Below are 15261 nucleotides of genomic sequence, written 5' to 3' on the forward strand. Positions count from 1 at the left end.
GAATAAATTCTGGTCAATCCTCCAATTCTGTCTGCTGGAGGTAGGAGAGAACTACTCTATGGACGTTGAGGGTGTGAAAGACTTCTTTCATGTTGGAGGGGTTTGTACAGAAGGAAGGCAATACAATGTCCTGGAACCTATTAAAGTTCGAGACTACCTTAGGCATAAAGGAGGGATCTAGCCTTAGGATGATGCTATCCTCCGTGATGCTCAAATATGGCTGCTGTATTGAAAGGGCCTGTAATTCTCCTATGCGCCTTGCGGTTGTGATTGCTACCAAAAACACAGTTTTTAGTGTTAAGTTTTTCAGAGACTTTGGAAGACAGTGGCTCAAACGGTTCCCTGGTCAAGCCTTTGAGAACTAGGTTCGAGGCCCAGGGGGGAACCTGACCATGGAGTCTGGGACGAATTCTAGTTGCTGAGGTCATGAATCGCTTGACCAATCGATGGCTTGCCAAATCTTGATCGTAAAATGAACTAAGAGCTGACAACTGAACCTTTAGTGTGCTAGGAGTGAGCCCTAGAACTAAGCCGTCTTGAAGAAACTCCAAGATCTGTGCGATATTAGGATGGAAGGGGTCTGGGGCACTTGGGGAACACCAAGCTGAGAACTTTTTCCAAACCTTCCCGTAAATGGCATTCATCACGTTCAACCTAGAATGGCCGGTGGCCCTGTAGAGTTTGGATCACTTTCTCGAAAAGGCCTTTTAGCCTTTAGAATTTCGGCTTCAGTAGCCAGGCCGCATGGTTCATTCTGTGCAGGTCTGGGTGCAGTAGAGGGTCTTAGTAAAGGAGACTGGCCCTCTGAGGCAGAAGTATTGGGCCTTCCAGACCCATGTTCCGTAGGGCTCCGTACCAGCTTCTCCCTGGCCACAAGGGAGCCACTAGGATTGTAGAGACTTGTTCTGCCCGTATCTTCTGCAGTGTTCTCGCTATTATGGGAATTGGAGGGAGGGCGTAAGCCAGATCGAACTGCCAGAGATGGGAGAAGGCATCTACTCCCCATGCTTCGTCGGTGGGACTGAGGGAAAAAAATGTTTCCACCTTTGCGTTTTGACCGCTGGCAAAAAGGTCCACATCGGGAATTCACCACCTTGACACCAGAGACAAAAATACTGTTTGGTCTAGGCTTCATTCCCTGGAATGAACATCCTTCCTGCCGAGGAAGTTCGCCCGCTGATATGGACAACAGACGTTTCTCTGCCCAAGAAAAAAATTCTTGCCTCCTTGGTGTCGGATGTGTGACACTGTAGTCGCATTGTCTGAGCAGACACATACATGATGATCTGGACAAGGGTTGACGCTGCTTTCAACGCTTCCTCTACAGCTTTCAGTTCTCTCACATTTGAGGAGCTGGCTCTGACGTCTGGGGGCCATACCCCCTGGAAGTGTGATTTCTCCACTATAGCACCCCAGACTCTCTGACTGGCGCCTGTGGTGACGATTTTCAGGGAGAGCTGATCCCAGCTGACGCCCCGCTGGAGGGTCTGGTAGTCCAGCTACCATAGGAGAGACGCCTTCACATGACCAGGAAGAGGGGTTCTCTTGGTCAGAGTATTCCGATACTTCTTCGAACACCGGAGTACATAGGACTGAAGGATGCGAGTATGGGCTTGAGCCCAGGAAACAGCTTGGATGCACGCTGTAAGCGAACCTAGGATGGACATTGAGTTTCTCAGGGTTGGTGCTCGCTGGTCTCTGAACCTGGAGGTCCTCTGAACAAAGTCGAGTTGTGTTCCCTGGGTAAGAAAAATGTTGGCTTTCCTGAGTCCAGGAGTATCCCTAAGAACTTCTTCCTTGAAGAAGGAAGAAGGTCTGATTTCTCCAGGTTGGGGATCCAACCCAAGGACTGTAAAATCTCCAGGGACTTTTCTACGTCCTAGTTCAGGCGAGATATAGATGGAGCCATTATTAGAAGGTCATCTAGGTATGGGACAATGCAAATCCCCTGCTGGCAAATGCAGATCATTGCCTCTGCCATTATCTTGGTAAACACTCGAGGGGCTGATAACACCCCGAACGGCAGGACACTGAACTGGTAGTGGTTGACCTGGAGACCCTGGGAAACCGCAAACCTGAGGAATTTCCTGTGGTCTGGATGAATTGGGATGTGATGGAAAGCGTCCCTCAGTCTGTTGTGGCCAATACACAATTTTGTCCTATGAGGGGGATTGTTAAATGCATGACCCGTGATTGCGGGCTGGTCTCCCATTCTGGTCCCAGCCGAGCCTCAAGCTGCTTAGCGGACGCCACCTGTCGACTGCAGCCTGAGGGGTTACAATTACGAAGAGGCGAGAGTAGTGGCCTCTGCCTATCTTCTGTTGTGGAACCGAGATCGTTCTTGCTTGCAGAAGTGTTTTTATGTCTGACAGCAAGGATTTTTGGAGGTGCGCCTGCAAGGATGTCATTCTTAGGCATTGAGGGGGGAGGACTGTGTAATTGCCTGCTGGTCTCCCATTCTGGTCCGGCCTCAAGCTGCTTAACGGCTGTGTTCCGGAGGCGACTTTTTATCAGTGGCTTTCTCTAGGATATCATCCATAGCTGAGCCAAATAATAATTTCCCTGAAAGGGAATCGTAAAGTCTTCTCCCCAAGATTTCAGCCACAGAGTTCTTCTGGCTGAGTTGGAGAAGACCGCAGATTTTGCGGCTACCCGGACGGACTCAGCGGAAGCATCTGCTAGGAACCATGTCACTTTGTAATAGGGGAAGAGAGTCAAGGGTTTCTTCCCTGGAAGTCCCCTGAGTGAGGTGATCTTCCAGCGTACGCAACCAGCGGAACAGGGAGGCTATATTGGCCTTAAGCAGGGTTGTGGAGGCGTCCCAGGATTTTCTAAGCAAGCTCGCCATTGAGAGTTGCCCTCAAATGGAAGAGCCGCTCTTTTAGTTACCCCGGATACTTGCACGTCCACTTTAGGGACTTCCCATAAGGAGCTATCTCCGTCCAAGGGAAACTGATTTCTCAATTCTGAAGTGACACTAAAGGGCATGTCACACTAAGAGATATCGCTAGCAATATCGCTATAACTAGTGACGTTATAGCGATATTGCTAGCGATATCTCTGTGTCTGATACTTACCTACGACCCGCTCCCCCGCTGGTTATCGCTGATTGCGCGAGAACGTTCAGGACTGTTTCTCGTCGTCAGCTTCCTGTGGCGCTTCCTGCTGTGAGGACGAGCGACGCGTGGAGCCGGGCGGGAGGACGCAGGATCGCCTGGTGTGACAGGTAAGTAGCGATCCCCGTCCCCAGCGATGTCGCTGGTGAGATCTGCCTATGTGGCAGCTCACTAGCGACCACTTAGCGATGTACCAGCGATCCTGACCGCGTCATATCGCTGGTCGGGATCGCTGGTACATCGCTAAGTGTGACAGTACCTTAAGTCTCTCTAGGGAAGGGCTCATTCCTCCAGATTCCGGATATATCTGTGAATGGGAAACCCCTTTGGGTTTTAGGCTTCAGCCCCCCCCGCAAACATCTCATCCTGTATCCCCTTAATGTCTATGGACGTGCACAGTCCGTCATGGCAGGAGGTAACTTTCAGCACCATGACGGACTCTGAACGTCCTGCCTTTGAACTGTCACTGCTTGTAAACAATCAGTTTCAGTTCAGTGCCGACAGCTGTCTATGACAGCTGAGAGGCACGGCAAAGGGAGCAGGGACCTAGTTAACCCCTTCAGTGAACACCATAAAAATAAACACAAAAAAGTAGCAAATTATACTTTTTCCAAGTGGTATCATCATACCGCTTGGAAAAAGTGGAATAACATGGGATCAAAAAGACGGATATAAACATGGTACCGCTGAAAACGTCATCTTGTCCCGCAAAAAACGAGCCACAATACAGCATCATCAGACAAGAAATAAAAATGTTATAGCTCGCAGAATAAAGTGATGCAAAAATAATTATTTTTTTCTATAAAAGTTTTTATTGTGTAAAAAACACCAAAACATAAAAAAAAGATATAAATGAGGTATCGCTGTAATCGTAGTGACCCGAAGAATAAAGCTGCCATACTAATTTTACCACATGCGTAACAGAGGAAAAAAAACAAAACAAAAAACAATTCCTGAATTGCTTGTTTTTGTTCATTCTGCCTCCACAAAAATCGGAATAGAAAGCGATCAAAAAACATTACGTGCCCGAAAATGGTACCAATAAAAACGTCAGCTCTTCCCGCAAAAAACAAGACCTGACATGACTCTGTCGGGCCGGAATACGGAAAAATTATATCTCTCAAAATACGGAGATGCAAAAATTTCTTACAAAAAATGCGTCTTTTAGTGTGTGACAGAAGCTAAACACGAAAAAAGTATATAAATCTGGTATCCCTGTAATCGCGCCGACCCGAAGAATAAAGTCGCCTAATCACTAATACCGCACGAGGAACGGCGTAAAAAATAAAACCAATTCTTCACCTTTTGTGGATTTGTGCATTCTGCCTCCCAAGGATAGCAGTAAGGCGATCACAGTAGTTTACCCCCATATATGGGGTATCAGCGTACTCAGGACAAATTGCACAACAACTTTTGGAGTCCAATTTCTCCTGTTACCCTTGTGAAAATAAAAGTTTGGGGGCAAAAAGATCATTTTTGTGGAAAAAAATGATTTTTTTATTTTCACGGCTCTATGTTATAAATGTCGCTGAAGCACTTGGGGGTTCAAAGTGCTCACCACACATCTAGATAAGCTCCTTGGGGGGGGTCTAGTTTCCAAAATGGGGTCACTTGTGGGGGGTTTCCACAGTTTAGGCACATCGGCGCTCTGCAAACAACATGACGCCTGCAGACCATTCCATCAAAGTCTGCATTCGAAAACGGCACTCATTCCCTTCCGAGCTCTGCCATGCGCCCAAACAGTGGTTCCACCCCACACATGGGGTATCAGCGTACTCAGGAGAAATTGCACAACAACTTTTGGGGTCCTGTTACCCTTGGGAAAATAAAAATTGGGAAATATGATTTTTTAACTTTACGGCTCTACGTTACAACCTTCTGTGAAGCCCTTGGGGGTTCAAAGTGCTCACTACACATTTAGATAAGTTCCTTGGGGGGTTTAGTTTCCAATATGGGGTCACCTATGGGGGGTTTCCACTGTATAGGTACATCAGGGCCTCTCCAAATGCGACATGGCGTCTGCTCTCAATTCAAGCCAATTTGACATTCAAATTCTTGAATGATCCATTCTGACCACTGCCGTGCGCCTAAAGATTGGTCTTCCTCCACACATGGGGTATCGGTGTACTCAGGAGAAATTGCACAATAAATATTGTGATTCATTTTCTCCTGAAACCCTTGACAAAATAAAAAAAATTGTGTCCAAAGAAAAATTTTGGGGAAAAAAAGTTAAATGTTATTTTTTTTCCTTCCACATTGCTTCAATTCTTGTGAAGTACCTAAAGGGTTAATAAACTTCTTGAATGTGGTTTAGAGTACCTTGAGCGGTGCAGTTTTTAGAATGGTGTCATTTTTGGGTATTTTCTGTCATGTACACCCCTCAAAGTGACTTGAAATGTGATGTGGTCCCTAAAAAAAATGGTTTTGTAAATTTTGTTGTAAAAATAAGAAATCGCTGGTCAAATTTTAACCCTTATAACGTCCTAAGAAAAAAAAATTTTGTTTCCAAAATTGTGCTGATGTAAAGTAGACATGTTGGAAATGTTTTTTATTAACTATTTTTTGTGACATATCTCTCTGATTTAAGGGCATAAAAATTAAAAGTTTGAAAATTGCAAAATTTTTAAAATTTGCGCCATATTTCCGTTGTTTTCATAAATAAACGCAAGTCATATCAAAGAAATTTTACCATTAACATGAAGTACAATATGTCTTGAAAAAACAGTGTCAGAATCAGCAGGATCCGTTGAAGCGTTCCAGAGTTATAAGCACATAAAGTGACAGTGGTCCGATTTCAAAATTAAGGCCTGGTCTTTAACCTACAAAATGGCTTGATCGTTAAGGGGGTATAGAGAATTCCACTTCCTCCTCACCATGCTAACTTCGTAAGAGAAATAGTATTTTCAGATCTGGGGGTGGAAGTGGAACCCTCATTTTCCCAAGCATCCTCTGAGTTATAGAGGTATCAATTTCGCCCGAGTCAGTCAGATTCTACAGGTGCCAATTTCCTTCTAGCAGGAGGGGGCTGTGGTGTCGGGTCAGGGAAAATGTCGCCATGGAAGATTGGACTTCTCTGATGAGAGTTTTTATACTGTCCAGTAGGGAGGGCTGCTCTGTATGTAATACATCATCCGTGCAGGGCTGAGAAAGCTTCCAATATAAAGAGGGAAGCCTGAAACCTCACACGCACACACCTTTTTAGGGTCAGAGGCCTTGTCTCCCTATAAGAGAGAGAGAAGGCATACTAAGTCACCTCCGAGACTACCCTGGACAGAAAAGGGGGGACCCACCCTGCTACTTACAGTAGGAGGGTGAACGCTGGCTCTGCAGAAGCAGGCAGTAAGGGTTTGTCGCCGTCCATGGTCAGTCTGTCACAGTCATCTGTACAGATAAAGCCTTACCTGGACGCACCCAGATCAGGATTAGAATAACCGAGGTTTATCCAGCGTGTTGTGTGCTCCTCCTCCCCTCGGTCCACAGGTGGGGGGTCATTCCAATCACCCCTTCACCACAGCTGATTCTCCAGCTGCTCAGCGGCTGCCCCTGCACACTCACCCCGTCGGGTAACTCCCTGTGGGGGTCGGCGGTGCTCCATTCTGGTCCCAGCCCGCCTCAAGCTGCTTAGCGGCTGCCTGACGAGAGCAGTCACGCTCAGCCCAGAAGGGCCGGTGGCTGGGGCCCCGGACCGCGCCCGCAATCCGGTAACTGCAGGCCGACCGTGCATTCCAGCCTGGCACGCAGGTGGAAGGCAAACCTGAAGTTCGGCGCCGGTCCCGACACCACTTCCGGTGTGCACGAGCGCGCAGCCCCGGATCACATGCCGCATGGGGAGGACGCCGGGGAGCTCCAGGAGGACCCCGGCCGCACAGCACCGCCTCGCTTTACCCCGCTGAGGGAGCGCAGGAGGGGCGGGCAAGGGTCCCGAGTAACACCGAAGTGGAGACGGGAGCAGCCTTCCCACGGAGGAGAGCAGAGCCCCCGACCGTTGGCTGCCTGGCGGTTACAGATATTCTGATGTTGCAGTGCCTCCGGTCGCCGGCCACGGCAGCACTATCAGGACTTCTTCATGCCCCATAGGGGACTGGAAAAACACTAGTGGTAGCAGGAAGGGGAGGGTTATTTAAACTCTTGTGCATTTCCTGTCCCCCATTAGGGCTGGGAGACATCCTCCGATATGGCTGTCGTGGAAGGTGACTAGAGAAAGATAAGGTAGATGGAATTGGGACCACAGGATCACTAGGGCATCGCAACCGATGGCTAGCGGATCCCGGGACCTGGCTAAGAATTGAGGAACCTTGTGATCCATCTGAGACGTCATCAGGTCGACATCTGGTGTGACCCATCTCTGGCATATTTGGTTGAAAACAGCGGGATTGAGAGACCACTTGCCTGATGCGAGACCCTGACGACTCAGAAAATCAGCTGCCCAATTTTGCACCCCCGGAATGTGTACGGCTGATATGGCGGGAACGTGACGCTCCGCCCATCGCAGAATCCATGTTACCTCTGCCATCACCTGTTTGCTGCGAGTCCAGCCTTGATGGACAATGTAAGCCACAGCAGTGGCGTTGTCCGATTGCATGCTGACCGGTTGGCCTGCAAGGAGGGATTGCCAGCGGCGAAAGGCAAGAAAAATTGCCCTTATCTCCAGAAGATTGATGGGGAGAGCGGCTTCTTGGATGTTCCAGTGACCCTGCGCTGTGTGATGAAAAAGACCGCTCCCCAACCGAGGGAGACTGGCAGCAATTATCTTCCCCAGAACTCTCACGCAGGACCGTAGGGGGAGAGGAGCTGATCACTTTAGAATGCAGATCCCCTGGCAGAGAGAGAAACTTTTCCTTTGGAAGGAAGACACGGTCTTGAACTGTGTTGAACCTCATGCCCAGAAACACCAGGTGTTGAGCTGGGGTCAGGGAGGACTTCTCTCTGTTGACAATCCAGCCGAGACGGACCAGATTGTCCAAGGAGATCTGAATACTCAGATCGCATTCTCGGCAGGACGGCCCCTTGATCAGAAGATCGTCAAAGTAAGGGATTATGAGAATCCCCTTGGAACGAAGGATGGCCATGACTGACATCTGCCATGACCTTCGTGAATACTTTGAGGGCAGAAGCCAGGCCAAAGGGAAGAGCCGTGAACTGATAGTGGTCCTCCTGGATTGCAAACCGTAGGAATCTCTGATGCTGAACACAAACAGGAATGTGAAGATAAGCATCCTGAATGTCTACAGAGCAAAGAAATTCTCCCGGTTCCATGGAGGAGATTACCGAACGTAGGGACTCCATTCTGAAATGACGGATCTGAATGTGACGGTTCATTCGCTGAAGTCCAAAGTCAAATGGAACGATTCGTCTTTCTTCGGGACCAAGAAAAGACTGGAGTAGAACCCTGAAAATCGTTTGTTCTGGAGAATGGGTACAATTACTCCTGTGCGTAGTAGGGAAGAGACGGCCTGAAGATTCCCTGGGCCCTGAGACAGACTTGGCGGGCGAGACAGAAAGAAACGTCTTCCTGGGGGGGGGGGTTGGAGAAAAGTCGGTTTTACAAGCGGACGTAACTATCTCTCTGACCCAGGTATTGTCGACCACCGACAACCATGTGTCGCGGAAGGAAACACATACCTACAAGGTGGGTCCCATGGTTCCTCTTCACTGATAAAGACGGTGTCAGAAGCCCTCAGATGGATGAGGGTTCTGGTACGAGAGATCCTCCTTCCAGCACCATCTCCATATGGTGCAGAAGACGGTGTCAACCCCTTACAAGAAGGGGGAAGGCCACCACGTGGGGAGGGAAAAAGGCTAGGACTGGCCACCAGGAATCACCCTGAAGCACCCGTGAAGGTGACAGAGGATTAGGTCCTGCCTGCGGGTCCGAGAGTGGACGATGTGTGTGACACCACACTGCTCTCTCAGTTGAATAAGAACAGGAAAAAAGGGTGAGAAAGTACACTCTGGTATCCTAAGGAAGAACCTGAAAGCGAAGAGAAATGATTAATAAAAACACACAAAATACCTGAAAAGGAAAATGCGGATCTGGTAGCAGATCCAGGTCTGCCTCCTACAGACACTAAGCTTAAACTAAGGTACTTGGTGCCTGTCGGTGGGTATATATGGCTGAGGAGGAGCCATTTTCCTTTTTTGCCTAGTGTCAGCGCCTCCTAGTGACATCAGCAGAAGTGATAAAGAAAAACCATTTAGTAAAATGTAGCTTAGGCATAAGCGGGGAAGCGTTCATGTATATGTAACCGGGTCACTGCAAAACCAAACCCCCTCATTACGTTCTGGTACATGTCATTCCAGCGGTCTCAGGAAATGGACGAGACTAAGTAACAATATCTGTCATTAAACTGTGGACAAGGAAGAGGAAAGAAATAGCACGCTGAAAAAAACCCCCAAACCATTCCTGCAGTCTGACATTGACTAATATGGATTTTGCAGTGCAGCTTCTGATGCTTACCCGCACCCTGACAATATTCTCATGCTGGGCTTTTAATATAGTATTGATCTCCCGGAGGGAAGTTATAGGGAATCCTTCCTTCTCTTTTTCCATTTTCAACCTTTTAAGGGCAACAATTTCATCTAGACAATAGAAAAAAAAAAAGTATTTTTAGCATCTATGTATCCAAGAAGTATAATTTCTCCTTGCGGAGAATAACATGCTAAGCATGTCGAGGTGAGGAGACTTAAAGCCGCAATGCTCCTCTGGGAAATATGCTAATTATGCAAATTGTCTCTTCAGAGAGGAAGAGGACTAGAACTCTAGTGCCACCTATTGGAAGTAGTAATCCTAAAAGTCAATGTTGACCCTTTATCGAGCCTTGTTACATGACTTAGGATAAAAGCCATGCCAGAATCTCAATTTGCAGACACTGTTTTTCGGATTACTGCCCCTCGTCAGTGCAAAGTGTGAGATCTGGTTTGACTGTGAGAGGTGTCTGACCGATATCCAAGTAGTATCCGTTCTCCTTGCGGAGAATAACATGCTAAAAGTCTCCTCACCTCGACATGCTTAGCATGTTATTCTTCGCAAGGAGAAATTATACTTCTTAGATATCGGTCATACGCCTCTCTCACAGCCAAACTAGATCTCACACTTTGCACTGACGAGGGGCAGTACCCCGAAACACAGTATCTGCAAATGGAGATTCTGGCTTGGCTTTTATCCTAAGTCATGTAACAAGGCTCATTAAAGGGTCAACATTGACTTTTAGGATTGCTACTTCCAATAGGTGGCACTAGAGTTCTAGTCCTCTTCCTCTCTGAAGAGACAATTTCCATAATTAGCATAGCATCTATGTAAAATGTCCGTGTCAGAAAACTGTGATTTCATATCTTGCCCACCGGAGGCACTGTCCTGCTAGGGTCTTAGAAAAACATTCAGTATCTTTAGGTCAGAAAGGCAGCATAGACGATCATTGTAAGGCGCGGTGTACTTACAGGTTCAGTTTTCGGGCGTTTACTGGGGGATACAAAAACCATGGATGTTGGCTACTGACATGAAGATAGTCAAATATGTCATCTTGTCCTCTGCTGGCTACACCAAAAACAGGTCAAGAACCTGCAGCCCGGATGGCAGACTTACCCAGAGACTCTAAGTGCCTGTCCTGATCCTTTAAGAGATCTAGCACCTGCCAAGAGTGAGGAGGTAAACTTAAGATAACAGAGACCACCGAGGCTACATTGGGGAACGAAACCCAAGTAGAGAGGACTGAGAAAGGATAGATAATATCCAAGTGCTGAGATCCACAAAAGCGTTTGTCCAGGTTCTTTCACTCCCTGGTCAGAATTTCATCCAGCTCAGAGAGGTTACCGAAGTTCCTCATGGTGTGTTTGGCTTTCTTAAGGAGCCACCATCTGCCACAGATAAGGTGCCTGCTTAATTTGCCTGCAAGCAGTCACTGCCTAGCTGCATTAGACTGTCAGCCATGTCTCTTGATTTGGAGAACTGGTCAGTAATTGAAGGCTAGTACCGACCGCCTGAGAGGAGAAGAGACTTCTGATAGTCTTCAGTTTCCTGATCGGTAGGGAAAAGAAAAACTAGGTGCAACCAGATCTGGTATCCCAGATTTATGTCTGCCTCCAACATGACATTAATGTGGATTGTGACAGGTCAGAGCCTACAGAGGAGGAGATGACTTTTTTGCTTAGTGTTGGCAGCCAATAGCCATGGTTCCCGTGTCTCCTAAATAAGTGACCAAGAAAAACACAGATGAGAGCAGTGTCCTACAATGACCGAGTACGGACACAATGCTTTTCTGATCTAAATACACTACCGTTCAAAAGTTTAGGGTCACTTAGAAATTTCCTTATTTTTGAAAGAAAAGCACAGTTTTTTCCAATGAAGATAACATTAATTGATTCAGAAATACTCTCTATACGTTGTTAATGTGGTAAATGACTATTCTAGCTGCAAACGTCTGGTTTGTAATGCAATATCTTCATAGGTGTATAGAGGCCCATTTCCAACAACCATCTCTCCAGTGTTCTTATGGTACTTTGTGTTTGATAACTGTGTAAGAAGGCTAATGGATGGTTAGAACACCCTTGAAAACCCTTGTGCAAGTATGTTAGCACAGCTGAAAACAGTTTGGTTGATAAGAGAACCTATAAACCTGACCTTCCTTTGAGCTAGTTGAGAATCTGGAGCATTACATTTGTTGCTTCCATTAAATCTCAAAAGGCCAGAAAAAAAAAAAACTTTCATGTGAAACTCAACAGTTTATACTTGTTCTTAGAAATGAAGGCTATTCCATGAGAGAAATTGCCAAGAAACTGAAGATTTCCTACAACGGTGTGTACTACTCCCTTCAGAGGGGAAAACACAAACAGGCTCTAACCAGAGTAGAAAGAGAAGTGGGAGGCCCCGCTGCACAAATGAGCAACAAGACAAGTACATTAGAGTCTCTAGTTTGAGAAATCGACATCTCACAGGTCCTCAACAGGCAGCTTCATTAAATAGTACATGCAAAACACCAGTGTCAACATCTACAGTGAAGAGGCGACTCCGGGATGCATCATGGCAGAGTGGCAAAGAAAAAGCCATATCTGAGACTGGCTAATAAAAGGAAAAGATTAATATGGGCAAAAGAACACAGACATTGGACAGAGGAAGATTGGAAAAAAGTGTTATGGACAGACAAATCCAAGTTTGAGGTGTTTGGATCACACAGAAGAACATTTGTGAGATGCAGAACAACTGAAAAGATGATGGAAGAGTGCCTGACGCCTTTTGTCAAGCATGGTGGAGGTAATGTGATGGTCTGGGGTTGCTTTGGTGCTGGTAAAGTGGGAGATTTGTAAAAGGGATTTTGAATAAGGAAGGCTATCACGCCATTTTGCAACGCAATGCCATACCCTGTGGACAGCGCTTGATTGGAGCCAATTTCATCCTACAAAACAGGACAATGACCCAAAGCACACCTCCAAATTATGCAAGAACTATTTAGGGAAGAAGCTGGTATTCTATCTGTAATGGAGTGGCCAGCACAGTCACTAGATCTCAACCCCATTGAGCTGTTGTGGGAGCAGCTTGACAGTATGGTACACAAAAAGTGCCCATCAAGCCAAATCAACTTGTGGGAGGGCTTCTGGAAGCATGGGGTGAAATTTCTCCAGATTACCTCAGCAAATTAACTGCTAGAATGCCAAAAGTCTGCAATGCTGTAATTGCTGCAAAGGGAGCATTCTTTGACAAAAGCAAAGTTTGAAGGAGAAAATTATTACTTCAAATAAAATTCTTTTTTTCGAACCTTGTCAATGTCAGGACTAGATTTTGTATTTATTTGGCAACTCATTTGATTAATAAAAATATGAGTGTTCATGAAAAACACAAAATTGCCTGGGTGACCCCAAACTTTTGAATGGTAGCGTATACGGTATACCGTACATGTTTTTGCCCAGACTAACATAGCAGCGCCCCCACTGGACAAGAGATTAAAGCTAGTTTCACATTAGCGTTTTTTTGCGCAGCGCAGCGCATCGTGCGCATAAAAAACGCAAAGAAAAACGCAAAACAAACACTCGTTTTTTTAACGTCATACGCACGCTGATGCGTCAAAAAAACGCAGCGTTGCTTGCGTTTTACATGCGTTTGCGTTTTTTATGCACATGCGTTTTTAGGTGTGACATTTTTTCCATTGTCTAGAGAACATTCTAGACTTGTTTAACTCAAAAACGCATGCGCAAAAAAACGCAAGCGTGCGCAAGACCATGCGCACGCATGCGTTCCCATAGACTTCAATGTGTTGTTTTTGCGCATTCCGTGCGCATGCGTTTTTTTGCCGAGACAGGGCGCACCAAAAAATGCAACATGCTGCGTCTGGCGCGAAAGACAAAAAAACCGCATGCGCACGAAAACGCAAGTGTGCGCAAGACCATGCGCACGTCATGTTAAACATAGGTGCGCATGCGCACGGGTGCACTGCGCACAAAAGCGCTAATGTGAAACCAGCCTAAATCACACTTTTTGGACACTATTACATAGAAGTGCCTACACAAAGAGGCTTACTAAATAATCTAACCTGTCTTACATGCCTTGCACCATACAGTAGCATGTCAAAGTTTGGGCACCGCTGGTAAAAATGACTGCTATTTGAACAGTTAAGCAAGTTGAAGATGAAATGATCTCAAAGCACATAAGTTAAAGATAACACTAAAGATAACACATATCCTTTGTATTTTAGGAAAAAATCTATATATTTCATCTTTCACATTTTAAAAATTACAAAAAGGAAATTGGGCAGGTGAAAAAGTTTGGACACCCTGCATGGTTAGTACCTAGTAGTACCCCTTTTTGAAAGTATCACAGTTTGTAAATGCTTTTTGTAGCCAGACAAGAGTCTTTCAAACCTTGTTTGAGAGATTTTCTTTCATTCTTCATTGGAAAATAGGGATTTTTGAGTACTCACTGTAAAATCCTTTTCTCCGAGCCAATCATTGGGGGACACAGACAGTGGCTGTTATGCTGCTTGCCACTAGGACGACACTAAGTAAACACAGAAAAAAAGTTCTCCTCCCCTATAGTATACACCCTCTCGCTGGCTGGGAATTCCCCAGTTCGGTGAAAAAAGCAGTAGGAGCATTAAACGAATAACAATAATCATAACTCTGTCAAAACCTAAAAATGCTACAGTGAGCCAATAGGCCAAACAGGGTGGGTGCTGTGTCCCCCAATGATTGGCTCGGAGAAAAGGATTTTACGGTGAGAACACAAAAATCCCTATTTCTCCTACGCCTCACTGAGGGACACAGACAGTGGGACGTCCTAAAGCAGTCTCTGGGTGGGGAGCATACAACTGCTCATACCCCATGTACCACTGGCTTAACCCTGTGGTACTTCCGACTGCAGGATGCATCTGCCAAGAGCTGCATCCGCAGAGGCCTGAGCATTAATTTGGTAATGTTTTGTAAAGGTATGCAGGCTGGATCAAGTCGCAGCCTTGCAGACAGGCCTGAGAATGAATTTGGTAATGTTTTGTAAAGGTATGCAGGCTGGACTAAGTCACAGCGTTGAAGACCTGTTCTGCCGACGCCTGGTGCCGAATGGCCCAAGTGGTGCCCACTGAGCGGATAGATGAATCCCTGCTGGGACAGGTGTGTCCCGGAAACGGTAGGATTCCTGAATAGCCAAGCAAATCCACCTGGCTAGCGTGGTTTTTGAAGCGGCTAGACCCTTCCTATGCCCCTGTGGAAGTACGAACAGGACATCTGACTTGTGGAAGGGAGCCGTCCACGAGATGAACCGTCTCAGAGCCCTGACAACATCAAGGGTGTGGAAGGCCCTCTCAATGCAATGGACTGGAGCTGGACAGAAGGAAGGCCAAACAATTTCTTCATTGAGATGAAAAGAAGACCCGACTTTGGGCAAGAAAGATGGGGACGTCCTGAGAGCTGCCTCGTCCTGATGAAAATTCAGGAACGGAGGACAGCAGGACAGGGCTGCCAATTCAGAATCTTGTGTAATTGACATAATTGCTGCTAGAAAGACCACCTTCCAAGAGAGAATAGCTAGTGGTACGTCCTGCAGTGGTTCGAAAAGAGCCTCCTGTAAGGCTCAGAGAACCAAGTTAAAGTCCCATGATTTCAATGGCCCTTAAAATATAGAGGCGCCACCTGGGAGACTCTCTGAATGAATGTCTTCATCTGA

General features: G+C 46.5%; 1 protein-coding gene across 10 annotated transcripts in view; it reads right to left on the reverse strand.

Annotated features, from left to right (window-relative positions):
- LOC141097940 (cyclin-dependent kinase 11B-like) overlaps positions 1-15261 on the reverse strand; it is a 112155-nt gene that overhangs the window by 11028 nt on the left and 85866 nt on the right. For all 10 annotated transcript variants that reach the window (XM_073585477.1, XM_073585474.1, XM_073585472.1 and 7 more), the window contains one exon: positions 9574-9695. In XM_073585477.1, coding sequence (XP_073441578.1) covers positions 9574-9695 — 122 coding nt within the window. The remainder of the gene's footprint in view (positions 1-9573; positions 9696-15261) is intronic.

The sequence above is a fragment of the Dendrobates tinctorius genome, unplaced genomic scaffold (assembly GCF_039654945.1).
Source record: "Dendrobates tinctorius isolate UK_male_01 unplaced genomic scaffold, ASM3965494v1 ptg000086l, whole genome shotgun sequence".
Taxonomy (NCBI): domain Eukaryota; kingdom Metazoa; phylum Chordata; class Amphibia; order Anura; family Dendrobatidae; genus Dendrobates; species Dendrobates tinctorius.